Source organism: Pipistrellus kuhlii, unplaced genomic scaffold (genome assembly GCF_014108245.1).
Source record: "Pipistrellus kuhlii isolate mPipKuh1 unplaced genomic scaffold, mPipKuh1.p scaffold_m20_p_36, whole genome shotgun sequence".
NCBI classification, from domain to species: Eukaryota; Metazoa; Chordata; class Mammalia; order Chiroptera; family Vespertilionidae; genus Pipistrellus; species Pipistrellus kuhlii.
In genome coordinates, this window is record NW_023425536.1 from 4,459,659 (window position 1) to 4,475,606 (window position 15,948).

The following is a 15,948-nucleotide window of genomic DNA, read 5'->3' on the forward strand; positions in this document are numbered from 1 at the left end:
ACAAATATGTGATAAAGGCACATGTAAAAAAAGAGAAAATTAACAGAATGGAAGTGGTGAGTATTCATTGTATCAATACAATTCTTCCCATTCTTCATTATGCTTGAAAAGTTTCATAATAGAATTTTTTGGGGGAAATCAGCTTGTAAGATAGTAGTGATTCCACTTTTTGCATATTTATATATGTCTGGGTGTTCATGGCCATGCATTTATGAATTGTATGTTATGCATATATTTAAGTATGTTTTACCATGCTCACTGTCAATCAGATCCTTCCAATTCACTTAAAAAAACACACAAGTTCCTCCTATTCCTTAGACAAAACAAACAAAAAAGAAACTCCCTCAAAATCCCATCCTCTTCAGCTACTAGTAGGTCTTTTATATATATATATATATATATATATATATATATATATATATATAATTGATTTTTTATAAAGAGGAAGGGAGAAGGGTAGAGAGTTAGAAACATCAATAAGAGAGAAATATTGATCAGCTGCCTCCTGCACCACCTCCTACGGGGGATGTGTCTCAACCAAGGTACATGCCCTTGACAGGAATCAAACTTGGGACTTTTCAGTCCGCAGGCCAACGCTCTATCCACCGGCCAACCAGTTAGGGCATAGTAGGTCTCTTCTGTTTCCTTTCAAAACCATATTTTTTAAAGAGGTGAGGCTACTCGCTGTGTCCATGTCTTCACCTACTTCTTCCTGGCTTGTAACTCCAAAATTCCAGAAAAACTGCTTTTGCTCAAGATAACAATGACTTCCATGTCACTAGATCAAAGAAACATTTTTTAATCCTCATCCCTTGAAGAATGAAAAATATTAAATTTGCCTACTTTTAAATCTGAAATGAGGGAGGCAAATTTTATTTGGTATATAAAGCAAGCTTTTTTTGGAAGAAGAACAACTCAGTTTCATGTTATGGCCAAGTCAGAATGTAAGAAGGGGGAAACCTAAGGGATGATAACAGAAAAAGGAAAAAAATAAAAAAGATAATACTATAGTTCAAACAGTAAATGTCAATGGTCTATTTTCATGGACCTAATTCTACTGCATTTTTAAATACTAGTGACCTCATTAACATCACATTTCTTCAACTGGCTTGTGAAGAAAGTGAACAACAGTTAAGGAGGTCACTAGTTCACTAGTACCATGTTTCCCCGAAAATAAGACATTCTCCGAAAATAAGACCTACTTACAGGTTTCCTTCTGAGTGAAATATAAGGCATCCCCCCAAAATAAGCCCCCCCCCCCCTCCAGGCTAAACATGAGAGATTTGGTCCACTGATTCTGAAAGAAATGAAGTCACAAGAAATTCACCAGGAAATTAAGAATTGGATTGTTATGATGATGTTCCAGAAGATGATGACATGATTGTCATTGAATAAATGAGTAAATTCTTGATACTGTAGGATTCACAGTTTGTCTGGTTTGTATTGACAACTACCGTACTACCGTACCATACACAGGTAATAAATTTCCTTTATTTTCATTTAATAATAAATGTGTACCGTATTCTTCTTCATGGAAAAATAAGACATCCCCTGAAAATAAGACCTAGTGCATCTTTGGGAGCAAAAATTAATATAAGACACTGTCTTATTTTCGGGGAAACAGGGTATATTACATCTCTAGATTCTATCTTATATGGGTCTCCCAAACTTCCTACTTCCTATTTACATAGAAACCAGAGGCCCGGTGCATGAAATTCATGCACGGGGGGGTGGGGGGTCCCTCAGCCTAGTCTGCACCCTCTCCAATCCAGGATCCCTTGGGGGATGTCCAACTGACTGCCGGTTTAGGCCCGATTGAACAACCCTCTCACAATCCTGGACCATTAGCTCATAATCGCTCACATGCCTGCCTGCCTGGTTGCCCCTAACTTCCCCCCTACCAGCCTGATCACCCCTCACTGCCTCTGCGTGCCGACCTGATCCCCCTTAACTTCCTCCCCACCAGCCTGGGTGCCCCTAACTGCCCCCCCCCCGGCTGCCGGCCAGGTCACCCCCAAATGCCCCCTCCCTGCCAGCCTGGTCACCCTACGCAGCCTGCTTGTTCAGTCACTTAACCCCCCTGCTGGCCTCGTCGTAGGCAGCCATCTTGTGAGGGCATGAGGGTCAATTTGCATATTACCTCTTTATTATATAGGATTATTCTCTGAATTACAAGAACCAGAGAACTAGGTCCCCAAGGATCGGACAATCCAGCTAAAAATCAAAATTAGTACAGAAATTACTTCCTAATCTTCAGGAAATGAGCTCTCAAAGACTTTCATAACATATACAACTCAAAAGCCTTCCAATGTGTCAGGTAACATAAAATTATACAGTGAAATAACTTTAAAATATATACTAATAAAAGGGTAGTATGCTAATTAGACTGGGAGACCTTCCAGACAATGTTCTGGACAAAGCCATGGTGGCAGGGTGAAGGCAGAGGTGGTTAGGGGCAATCAGGCCAGGAGGGGAGGGCAGTTAGGGGCGATCAGGCCACCAAGGGGACAGTTGGGGATGAGCAGGCTGGCAGGGGGGCAGTTGGGGGAAATCAGGGGTGGGGCAGCAGGAGGTGAGAAGGCCGACAGGCAGAGTGGTTAGAGGTGATAAAGCAAAAAGGCAGGTGAGTGGTTAGGAGCCAGTGATCCCATATTACAAGAGGGATGTTCGACTGCCAGTTTAAGAGTGATCCTGTGGATCATGCCTAAGCTGGCAGTCATACATCCCCTGAAGAATCCCAGATTGGAGAGGGTATAGGCTGGACTGAAGGCTCCCCCGCCCACCCATGCATGAATTTCATGCACTGAGCCACTAGTTATTCTATAAAATACAGGAAATATAAAATACAGGGAATTTCTTTGTAACATGGGCTTCACAGATGAAAACTAAACTTGAGCCTAAAATTTGCAGAAGAGCCAAATCCGGTTTGGCTCAATGGATAGAGTGTTGGCCTGCGGACTGAAAGGTCCCAGGTTCAATTCTGGTCAAGGGCAAGTACCTTGGTTGCGAGCACATCCCCAGTAGGGGGTGTGCAGGAGGCAGCTGATCAATGTCTCTCTCTCATCAATGTTTCTAACTCTCTATCCTTCTACCTTCCTCTCTGTACAAAATCAATAAAATATATTTTTAAAAAAAACTTGCAGAAGAATTTGAACTGTACTTAGTTTTAAGGTAGGGTTCCTAAACTGCAGGTCACTTTTTGTAGCACCCTCATCTTTCTTACTTTGAAGATGAACAAGCACTGGCTAGTCAAAGAAGTGTAGAAAAGAACATTCTAGTGTAGGCAAAAGCAGTAAAAGTGTATGTAAAGAGTTACAAAAGGGCTTTATGGTTTATTTTCCTCTCGTATCTATCTATATAGCCTAGTCACAGACAGTAGTTTCTGAAAGGCATTCTTTATTCTTGCCACCTGTTCTGAGAAAGCAAATTCATTTATTCCAGGAAGTGCGTGTTCCCTGCTCCAAGGGAGGACTGCAGCATTGTGAGAGACAGTGACAGATGACCCTGCTAAACTGTACCTGAATTTGTGATCCACAAAAACTACAGTATGGTGAACATGTATCATTTTTAAGCTACCAAATTTTGGTGTAATTAGTTATGCAACAATAGATAACTAATGTAGATCTTCTCAGTAGAAAAACATATACAGTACATTTAAATCCCAGCACACATTTTAGGGAAAGAGGAAGTCTCTTTGAAGTCCACCAATAGAACTCCTAGTGGCCCAGGGATCCTAGACTAGGAAAGTTCTGATGCAAAAGACCTATAAGAATAAATTTAACAATTCTATCCAGCTCAATATATATTATACTACTTTCCTTCCATAAAGTATTACTAAGAAAGTTAAACTAATATAATTGATACCTTGCTACTAGTATTACCAAAGGTAAAATTAAGCCAAAACATTATTTTGAATAATCTACCTAATAAAAGAGTAACATGCTAATTCACCGTACCTTTGAGGCGTTCGTTCACCAGCCAATCAGGAGTATGCAAATTAACCCAACAAAGATGGCGGGTTAATTTGCATACACAGGCACCAAGAGGCCAGGGATGGGGTGACAATGCAAGCATTCTGCACCATCCCAGCTGCTCCGGGTCTCTGGGTAGCATGAGAAGGCAAAAAGGTGCTCTGGGCCTGAGTGGAAAGGCTGCTCCAGCCAGAGCAAAAGGCAGTGTTGGCAATAGGGGAATAAAGGCCCATTCTTGCACGAATCTTCATTCATGCAACGGGCTACTAGTACTAATAAAGAGGGAATATGCTAATTAACCTTTATGCCCTCACAAAGATGGCAGCACTCACAGCCAATAAGGACAGAATATGCTACCTAATTGCCATGCCCTCAAAGATGGCAGCACCCACAGCCACAAGATGGTGGCACCAGTCTCCTCAGCCCCGCCAGGGCAGCAGGCACACAGCACGGCCAGGCCCGCCCCCAGGGTGGGTCCGACCACTCACCCGCCTGCCTCCAGAGTCCCCCAGGCTCCTCAGCCCCTCAGCCACACAGGGCCAGCCTGAGGCGCAAGCAAGCCTCAGATGTCGGCTGCCCAGGGCTAGCCAAGGTGCAGGCAAGCCTCAGATGGTGGCTTCCCGAGACTCAGATAACCAGGGCCAGCAAAGGCTTGTGCTGCTGGCAGTGGCAGCAGCAGAGGTATAAAGGGGCGTCGCCTTCCCCTGATCGATGGCCGATCGCCGAGTCGCCTCCCGCCCTTGAGGGCTCCAGGACTGTGAGAGGGGGCAGGCCAGACTGAGGGACCCCCCTCTCCAGTGCATGATTTTTCATGAACCAGGCCTCTAATATATTTCATAAATACTAAGTAAGTAATTTCTGAGCATAAAATAATGATTAAGGCAGCGTCCTTAACTTTAAAGACTTTACAGTTAGGTGGGTGACACATACACACACTTGCTATCATAAGAACTTAGAGTAAAAACAAGAGATTTCCATATGGTACCTACTCATGTTTATAATAAAATGACTTCGTGGAATATTAATTATAAAGTAATTAAAGTAATTACCTGTACTGTTTTTCCAAGTCCCATATCATCACCAAGAATACACCCCCTTCCTTGGATGAAGTGTCCATAGAGAAACTGGGCTCCTTCCCTTTGATAGTCTCTCAAATACCTATTAATGGTGTAAGGAATAGAATCTCCATCTTCAGATAACTGAAAAGCAACAGCAGATGATGGAAATTTTCGATCTGGGAAATAAGGCTTTTCTAAATCTTCATCATCAAATATGAAATTCCTGGAGCAATCTTTAACAGATTTCACTTCTTGAAGTTTTTTAAGAGGTACTTTCCTTTCTTGAAAATCTGAATATAAGATGATTGCAAATGACTTCCCATTTTCATCCACTATGATAGATTTTATACTTGCTTCACAAAGTTTTTCATTATCTGGAGAAGGGACAAGACATCTTTCTCCTGGGTGCCATATGTCTGCAATAATAAAAGAAAAAAATTAAGTTTCCAAATCTATCTTATATAGTACCACCTCATTTATTCACTGCTATGAGAAAAAAATACCTCACATAAATGCTCTTTCCAAATAACTGAAACAAGATAAATTATACATATAACGTGTAAATATTTTTCTTAAATACATCTTCAGACATCCTATACAAAGGAGAATAAAGGGCACATAATCTATTTTCAGATGTTTCTCACCCTGGTTGCATCATAATCTTCCCATACATGCTTGGACATTACCTCTGTTGATTCTGATTCTGAGGCTATAGGCCATGGGCACTGGTTTTATTACTTTGTTTGGTAGTTATTGTTGAATTCAAAAGTTGATTCTGTTCCACAGCCAGGGCTGAGAACCACTGATTTAAATATCCATGATGACTCATTATCATTATACACATTAATCATTGATATGGTACAGTAATAGAGAATAGGACTTAGTAAGGAGTAAGCTAAAATCCTCTGGACAGCAATGCTTTTGTAATTCTATCTTCTTTTTCATAGTTATTCCATCTTCTTTCTCTGGTGAGGACTGTTTCTTCTCACTGTCAATACTGCTGCTTCTAAACTGTTGTTTTAACAACTGACCAAGAGAACCCCAATTCAGTGATGTGTACCAGCTTTGTCAAGGTTTTTTCCCTTCTAGGTTTTGAAGAGTTAAGATTATTAAGAGACAGATAAAGTCTAAGATCTCGTTTTTGCTCAGATTCTATTAATTTTTTACTAGTCTGACATGTATATATATGAATTTATTCTGTACTCAACTGTACTAGTACAGCTGTTTTATTTTCTATTCAGAAAATATAGCACTATGATTGGGGAGAGGAGTCTCTATAGGATATACTATTGGTATAATTAAAAAGTACTAAATAGAGGAAATTAAGTAAAAACAATTTTATAAATGAAATTTCTTATAGCAAGAACCCCAGAGAAATTATTTGGCTACAATGGTAAGAACAGTAGTAATTACTTTTCTCACACATTTCTTAGTGAGGTCGAATAACAACTGCTAGTTTTCTAGATCTTCTTAATGACTTCAAGTTAGGTTTTGATAAAATTTATGATTATAACATGACTAGTATGTCTATATTCTCTCAAGAATAGCTCATTATGCTATTTCTCATCAGCTATTCTTTAAAAGTAAAATCATTATCCCCAGTAACTCTGGTGAGGCTGTTTTGCCTAACAGAAGTACACAGAGAAAAATTTGTTCTCCCACCCTAATATTCGGATCCAAAGTATTTGAGAACTGCTAAGGCTATCCTAAAAGACGAAGTTTAAATGTAAATCTAAAACTTTGATCCACTGTACAGGGACTCACAAATAGATCAAGAGGCCCTGTTTTCAAAATAGTAACTCTTTGGACCTTAAAATGTAAATTAACCCTTGTAGCAATTCTTAATACCTTATTTCTGTTTCACATGATTTGTTTTTCTACTCACCAAATGCCTTCTAATTTTTAAAGACCTAAAACTTATTAATTTTTTTTTATTATTCAGCACCTATGACTTGACCCCAATTATTAACTAGATACTAATCCAAACATTGGGTACAACCAGTCTAAAAAATTATGATTTGGCACACCCGCCCTGGGCACGCCTGTGCCTTTGCCTGTCCCCTCCGCCAGACATGCATCTCCCAATCTTGAAACCACCAGGGCAGCAATGAGCAGGGGCAGGCCATCCCAGGCTAACCCGGACCCTTTTCTGACATCTTAGTGAACCAAAGCAGACCAGCCTAGGCTCATTTCCCCACCTAGTCCCTCTCCTGTTTTCACAGGCCCTTCCTTCTTTCACTGTCGCAACTTTCATAACCATCCTTTAAAATTAAGAAAAAATGGTAACTATTAAACCTTGCTAAGAACCAGACTTTCTGAATCTCATTAAATGGCATCATCGTCGTGTAACCAACTTTTCAAGGTATGGAATCTTTAATCTGCCCTTATTCCTCTCTTTATCCTACTCCCTGCATCTAATCCATCAGAATGTCTTGCTGTTTCTACCTAAAAAAATGTATTACTTTTCTCCATGACACAGCTGTTACCAAACTATTCTGTAGAGTCTGATTTTAGCTACTTGTTATTTTAGATCTTGCAGGGCTTGCCCCTGTCATGTAAAAGCAGCCAGAGCCAGACACCACATTAAATATTTGGCTATGCTGTGTTCCAATAAGACTTTATCTACAAAAAGAAGTGTGCCAGATTTGGTCCACAACCATAGTTTGCTGCCTTCCGCCCTACAATATGCCAGCTTTGGCTTTCTTCTCAATTACTGCTATCGGCTCCCAACTATTCTCTCTGCAGCCACTATTTCCCCTACAATCCATTTTCCCTATAGCAGCAATATTGACTATTTAAAAATACAAATTATTAGCAAATCTTTAACTTAAAATCTTTCAATAATCATCCAGGGCACATAGCCCCTGTATGATCTGCCTCTACTTACTTCTCCAACTTATCATTGATTCAAACATGCTAAGCGTGTCTTCTCTCAGCTGTTTTTATGTCATCTCCTCTGAGATTTGTCTCTGACCGCCTAATTTAAAGTAGGGTACTCCATTACTCTCTAGCTCATTATTGTATTGCCTCCACCATATTTACAACGTTTCTCATGTCTACTTGTTTTTATCTGTCTTTCCCGCTAGAAAATAACTTCTTCTCAAAGAAAATGTCTATATTGTTCTAAATTTTATCCCCAAGACCAGCACATGGTAGGCATTCAATAAACATGTGCTGAATTTATTAACGTAAACACATCCTTGATCTCACAGATCCTTGATAGTTCCTGAAGGAGACCGCTAAAAGTTTACAAACATGCAATTGTAGTAAGTACTCTGGAAGAAGAGAACAGTATGCTACGTATAAGAAAAGTATTGAGGGCCGAGACCGGTTTGGCTCAATGGATAGAGCGTCGGCTTGGGGACTGAAGGGTCCTGGGTTCGATTCCGGTCAAGGGCATGTACCTTGGTTGCGGGCATATCCCCAGTAGGGGGTGTGCAAGAGGCAGCTGATCGATGACTCTCTCTCATCGATGTTTCTAACTCTCTATCTCTCTCCCTTCCTCTCTGTACAAAATCAATAAAATATATTTAAAAAAAAAAAAAAAAAAAAAAAAAAAAGAAAGTATTGAGGAAATAAGTAACAGGGAAAAAGGTCTAAGAAGAGTTTGTCAGTCAGAGGATACAGCATGGGAAGAAGCCTTATGGGCCTCACACAAAAAAACTAATGAAATTCCATTTGGTTCCTGCATTTGGCTAATTTCTAAAACTAAATAGTTAAGTTTTATCTAGGGCTGGGATCATTCAGGATTCAAACTCCAGAATAAATCGCTTAAATTGGATTTCATGTTGGATTGAATGGTGTGTGTGTGTGGGTGGTGGTGGTGGGGTGTTACTGCAAGGCTTCTTATGATCTGGTTCGTTTTCCTCTTTAACTTCATTTCCTACCAGCTCTCCCTCTTGCATCCAAACCGACCTCCTTGCTATCCTCACCATGGCAAGATGCTCCCACCTCAGGGCCCTTGAGCTTTCTGTTTCTTCCACCAACACTCGCCCTCAATACCAGAGGGACAGATGCTTCCACTTCAGTCAGGTCTCTGCTTTAAAAGGCAGCTCCTCAGAGGTGTCTTCTCCGCCCACCCAATCGAAACCACAAGTCCCTGCCATTCTCTCTTCCTTTGCCCTGCTTTATTCCATTTTCAGAGAAAAATATTACATATCTGTTATTGTTTTTTCTCCTCAACTTAAACGTAAGTTCCCTAGAGCAGGGCTTCATTTGCGTTCACCGCTACATCCCGGGCACCTAGAACAATATCTGAAGCTCAAATACCTGTAGAATTTACAACTATTTACAAATAGCTAACATCTGAAGGCTTTATGTGCCAGCATGAGCTTTAGAGGTAGCAATTCATTTAAGCCTCACAACCCCCCTTCCATTACTTCAGGTAAGCAATACTACCAGTTCCATTTTACAAGCGTTGCCAACAGATAAAGGTTAACCAACTTGCCCATGGTCACACAGCTAGAAAGAGACAGAGCCTGGATATGAACCCAGGTATCTGATCTTCAAGTTACCAGGCTGTACCAGCTCACACACGACTGACCACGTGGTCCCGAAGAGCCCCACTCCTTTTAACTGAGGCATGAGCATCCCAGTCACCACAATCTCCACTCAACAGCTTCATCTATTGATATTTCACCTGCCAGGGCTCTATAGGTATGGATATTTGTGGTCCCTGGGTTACAATATCATTAATTTTGGCCTTCAGTTTTGGCTCGTTACATAAACCGCTTTAAATTTTAGCTCTGAATTCACCTATTGAATGAAAGGAAAGCATGTAGACAAACATTGGGCATACTGCCATTGTTACATCGCTATAATGAAAGCTATTAATTCGGGGGCAAAAAGGCATCTCAGATGATTTGTGGCAGATAACTAAATCCTATTTAAACCCCCTCTTGGTGACTTTAAAAGTGTACTAAAGGCCATGAGTCAATACTTTATATATTAAAGCTCTGTGTTATAAACTGAGCGAAAAATATCAGCCTTCTTCATCAACCTAACAACAAACTTCTACCATTAATAAGAACCAGGACGTACCGGGATAAAGAATAAAAATATCAAACGTTTACTGAGCGCTTATGATGAGCTAGACATTGGGTCACAAGTGCTTTGTATATATACCATCTCATTTAATAACCACAAGAACTCAGACACGATCTCAATCTGACATGCCCAAAGTTACTTTGGCAAAGTATTGTACTAGCTCAGCAAGTAACTGTGGGAGCCAGTGCTCCATCCAAGGGCAGTGTGACAACAGGGTCCGGGTTTCTCAGCACCGAACCGCCTTGGAGAGGGTCCCAATCTCCAGCTGTCACTCGGAGGAGCCACCGGGGAAAACCCCAGCCCTAGGGGACCAGCAGGAACAGGGCCAACCCGGCGCGGCACAGACCGGGGTCAGCAGAGTGGCAAGCTCAGAGCTTATACCTTTGCGGGCGGTTTCCACGCGGGGCTCCGGGGCGGAGGGGTCCATCTGGCCCGGGGGAGGGGCCGGGCAGCCTCCGAGGACGGCGGGGCGGAGGCGAGCCCGCAGACCGCGGCCAGCACCGCCTCCCGCCGCCCTGGTGCATCGCCCTCCCGCCCCCCCCTATACCCCGCCGCCGCCGGGCGAGACGGAGCTAAAGTGCAGCCTGATGCGGTCCAGGGAGGAGGGGTGGCGGCGTCCGAGGCGGTGGCGGAGCCGAAGAGCGCTGTGGAGGCTGACGGGGCGGCGCTCACCCAGTCGTCTGAGGCTCCGCCGCCCAGAGAGGACAGCCGACATGCTTGTCGACCCCCGAACCCGCCCTCTTAGGGCGGGCCTCCCTCCACCGCCCACCACAACTTCCAACCCTGACTCGGAAATCCCGCGAGATCGGGCTTCCGAACTGTCATCGGGATCTCGCGAGAACAAAAATCTTGGTTTGCGGGGTGGAGCGACTCCCCTGCGCTCTGTTTTCCCAGGAGAACTGGAAGGTAAAAGTTCGCGATAGTTGGAAGTGTCGCGAGGTTAGGATAGCGCTCGCTCACGTGGTGCAGGTCTGCTGCTGAGCGGGTGTGGGAGAGGCTTGCGGGCTCGTTCCTGCAGTGGTCCTTTAAGGACGGGGAGGAAGGGTGGCGGCCTGGCGGCCGACTGTCATCCCCACCACCTGGCTTATCCTTGGTGTTTGGTGTCTTGGTTCAGGCTGCAAACCCAGGAACATTAGGAGGCGAGCGCTTCCCTCCGGGGTGCTGCTTCAGCCCCTGAGACGCTGACGCCTCGGGGACCCACGCGGGAGGCTGATTGAACTGAGCGCATTTTTCTTGTCATACACTAAGTGTTTCCCAAACTTTTGACACATGTGTACCCCTTCTATAATTTTCGTAATGCTGAGTACCCCTCGTACTCATGAGAAAGTAGAATTAGGCGCAGCTAAGCGCGGTGCTGTGCATATCCCCACCAAACTCCAGTGCAACGCGTACCCCCACCAAACTCTTCCCCTACCCCTGGGGATACGCGTACGACACTTTGGGAAACACGGCATTAAGATATAGTAAGTCATAAATCCCTAATGGGAGTACAAAACCAGCAACACGTGCCATAAACAGAAGGCAGAGGTAAAAGATGCTATGAGAATTTAGTGTCTGCAAGTCTATCTGAAATCACCAGTGGTTTATGTGGCACAGTGCATCTGGTCTTTTTGTCAGCATCTGCAGTTAAACGGGCACTGCGTATCCAACACTGTTCCAGACTGAATTCATTCCGAATAATACGGATAGGCTTCCTTCACTGGTTGGGATGTTTTGTGTACAGTACAGTAGTTTATTGAGTTGGGTAGACTCTCAATTCCATTAATTACAGGCTGTTGTTCCTTGTGATTACGCCCCTTGCCTGAATGGACCTGTATTAGCTTCCTGTGGCTGCTGTCCAAGTCATCACAGACTTAATCAGCACAAAGGCATTACCTTAGAGAGTATAGACAACACAGATTTATAATGATAAACCATCAAAATATATAAAGCAAAAACTGGCAGAATTGAAGGGAAAAATAGACAACTCTATAATAATAGTTGGAAACTTTAATACCCCACTCATAATAATGGATACAAAAACCTGACAGAAATTAAGTAAGGAAGTAGAGGACTTAATATACTAACATCTTACAGACATACAGAATACTACCCAACAGTAACAATAGACATTTTTCTCAAGTGCACATGGGATATTTCCCAGGGTAGACTGACCATATGGTAGATCACAAATTAAATCTCAATAGATTTTAAAATATATGTATCCATACAAAGTATTTTCTGTGACCACAGTGGGATGAAGTTAGAAATATATATATATATATGACCATTCGACCGTTTGCCTGTTAGTTAGTATGCACAATTACCACCATGGGGCAGATGGTACAACCAGTACAAGAGGGAGCCCGATTCCTTGCGAAATCAGCTGTGGGTTAGGTCGCTGCTGGGGCACTGTTGGCCCCAAATCTGATTCACCCACACCCCAGACCGAGACATGGTTTTGGCCCAATCCCCACAATCCATGCACCAGGCCTCTAGTCAATAATAAAAGTAAAACTGAAAAATGCACAAAATTACACTCTTAAGCAATTGACAAAAAATAAATAAATAAAGGAAATTAGAAAATACTTAGAGACTAATGAAAATGAAGACACACTGTACCAAAATTTATGGGATGAAGTGAAGGCGGTGCTACAGGGGAAATTTATAGCTATAAATCTTTACATTACAAAAGAAGATCTCAAATCAACAACTTTAATTTTACAACTTGAGGAACTAGAAGAAGAACAAATTAAACCTGAAGCTAGAAGAAAGAAGGACATAATGAAAATTAGAACAGAAATAAACAAAATACAGGATAATAGAGAAAAGTCATGAAAAAAGTGGGTTCTTCAAAAAGACCAACAAAATTGACCAACCATGAACTACAATAGATGGACTAAGAAAAAAGAGAAGACTCAAATTTCAAAATAAAAACTGGAAGTGAGGACATTATTACCAATTCTACAGAAAAAAAAAAAAAGGATTATGAGAGTAGTACCATATGAATAATTATATGACTAAAAAATGTATAACCTAGATAAAATGGACAAATTCCTAGAAACACAACTTACCAAGATGAAAACATGAATGAATAGAAAATCTGAATACATCAATAACCAGCAAGGAAACAGAATCAGTAATCAAAAATTTTCCAAAAGCCCAGCAGGGTATAGCTCAGCGGTTGAGCATCGACTCAGGAACCAAGAGATCACCAATTTGATTCCCAGCCAGAGCATATGCCCAGGTTGAGGGCTTGATCCCCAGTAGGGGGTGGCTATGCAGGAGGCAGCCAATCAATGATTCTTTCTCATTATTGATGTTTTTATCTCCATCTCCCTTCCTCTCTGAAATCAATAAAAATATATATTTTAAAAATCTCCCATCAAAGAAAAGTCCTAGACTTTATGGCTTTATTGGTGAATTGGTGAATTCTACCAAACATTCAAATAACTAATACCTATTTTTCTAAGACTTTTCTAAAATATTGAAGAGCAAGGAAAACTTCTTAACTCATTATATGAGGAGAGCATAACCTTAATACAAAAGAAACAAGAAAACAAAACCATGGCCAAATCCCTGTGAACATTGATGCAAAAATCCTCAACTAAATACTATCAAACAAATCAGCAGCACATTTTATTTATTTTTAAAAATATATTTTTATTGATTTCAGAGAGGAAGGGAGAGGGAGAGAAAGATAGAAATGTCAGTGATGAGAGAGAATCATTGTTCAGCTGCCTCCTGCAGGCCTCCTATTAGGGATGGAGCCCACAACTTGGGCATTTGCCTTGACCAGGAATCGAACTGGTGACCTTGTTCATAGGTTGTCAGTCAACCACTGAGCCACAGTGGCCAGGCTCAGCAATATATCAATATCTATATCTATATCTATATCTATATCTATATCTATATCTATATCTACACACACAATATATATACTAGAGGCCCAGTGCATGAAAATTCATGTATTGGAGGGGGGTTCCCTGAGCCCAGCCTTTCCCTCTCAGGTTCAGGATCCCTCAGTGGTGGGAGGTGACCTGGTGATCAGAAGGAAGGCAACACCCCCATCACACCTCTGCTCCTATCACTGCCGGCAGCACAAACCTCAACTGCCCCTGGTTACCTGAGCCTTGGGCAGCACTGGGTGCCTGGGCAGCCACCAACTGAGGCTTGCCTAAGCCTCACACTGGCCATGGGCAGCTGGACAGCTACCATCTGAGCCTGGTGGGGCTGAGGGGACTGGGCACTACCATCTTTGAGAGCAGGGAAGTCAATTAGCATATTCCCTTCTAATTGGCTGTAAGTGCTGCCATCTTTGAGGGCAGGGCAATCAATTAACATATTCCATCCTTATAAGCTGTGGGCTCCGCCATTGTGACAGTGTGAGGGTCAATTAGCATATTCCCTCTTCATTAGGTATGATATATATATAGACACACCATGGTTGAATGTGATTTGTTCCTGAAATGCAAGGATGGTTCAACAAAGAAAATTTGATCAATATAATGTGCCACATGAACAAAATGAAGGAAAGAAAAACATGATTATCTCAACTGATGCAGGAAAAAACATTTGACAAAATTCAACATTCATGATAAAAGCACAACAAACCTGGGATAGAAGGAAACTATTTTAACATAACAAAACCCATTTATGGAAACTCACAGCTAACATTATACACAATGGTGAAAGAATGAATGCTTTTCCATTAAGGTCAGAAACAAGGTGAGGATGCCTCCTTTTACCACTTATACTCACCATAGTATTGGAAGTCCTAGCAATTAAGCAAGAAAAAGAAAGAGAAGGCATCCAAATTGTAAAGGAAGTAAAATCTCTGTAGATAATATAATCTTATATGCAGAAAATCCTAACAACTCCACACAAAAAATTATTAGAATAAATGAAATCAGCAAAGTAGCAGGATACAAAGTAACATACAAAAAAATCATTGCATTTCTATACACAAACAATGAACTACCTGAAAACTATAAAACAATTTCATTTACATTATCATCTGTATATATAAAACCCTAATTGCAAATAGAACAGTGGGACAACCAGTCGCCATGATGTGTGCTGACCACCAGGGGGCACACTTGGAACATGGCGGGTGTTGGCAGCAGGTGGCAGAGCATGGATTTAACTTAACCAATGAGATGAAAGTCTTTTACACTAAAAATTAGAAAACATTTCTAAAAGAAATTAACACAAATAGATGGAAACACAGCTCGTGTTGATGGATTCGAAAATTTAATATTAAGATGCCCATACTACTCAAAGTGATCCACAGTCAATCTGATTCTTATCAAAATCAAAATGACTATTTGAAGGAGGGGCAGGGATTGTAAAACCTGCCCCCAAATTCATATGGAATTTCAAGGTACCCAGAAATTCCATATGAATTTAGGGGCAGATTTAGCCAAAATCAATCTTGGAAAAGAAGAACAAATCTGGAGGACTCATACTTCCTGATTTGAACACTTATTACAAAGCTATAGTAATTAAAACAGTGTGGTACTAGCATAAAAATAGACACATAGAGCAATGGAATAGAATAGAGGGACTAAAAATAAACCCTCACGTGATTTGTAACATGGTGGCAAGACCATTCAATAGGGGAAAGGACAGTCTCTTCAACAAATGGAGCTAGGAAATGAAGTCCACATGAGAGGGAATGAAGTTGGATCCTTACCCAACACCATATACAAAAATTCACTTAAAATGGATCAAATAAATTTATGACCTATTACACTAAAACTCTTACAAAAAAAAAAAGAACAAAAGCTTCTCAGCATTGTTTTGACAATAATTTCTTGGCATAAGTAACAAAAGGCATAACTAACAAAAGAAAAAATAGACAAATTGGACTTAATGAGAATTTAAAAATTTTG

General features: G+C 41.4%; 1 protein-coding gene and 1 long non-coding RNA gene across 2 annotated transcripts in view; one reads left to right on the plus strand and one right to left on the minus strand.

Moving 5' to 3' along the window:
- Positions 1-10,818, minus strand: part of ERCC6L2 (ERCC excision repair 6 like 2) — a 117,866-nt gene extending 107,048 nt beyond the window's left edge. The window contains exons 1-2 of the mRNA XM_036461321.2: positions 10,457-10,818; positions 5,021-5,445 (exon numbers count right to left, since the gene is read on the minus strand). Of these exons, the coding sequence (XP_036317214.1) occupies positions 5,021-5,445; positions 10,457-10,502 (471 nt within the window). The 5' untranslated portion in view covers positions 10,503-10,818. The remainder of the gene's footprint in view (positions 1-5,020; positions 5,446-10,456) is intronic.
- A 104-nt stretch (positions 10,819-10,922) lies between these two features.
- On the plus strand, positions 10,923-11,322 carry LOC123651094. The gene is made up of 2 exons (XR_006739574.1): positions 10,923-11,014; positions 11,190-11,322. It is a non-coding gene; the product is annotated as an uncharacterized LOC123651094 (long non-coding RNA).
- Positions 11,323-15,948: the final 4,626 nt, after the last annotated feature.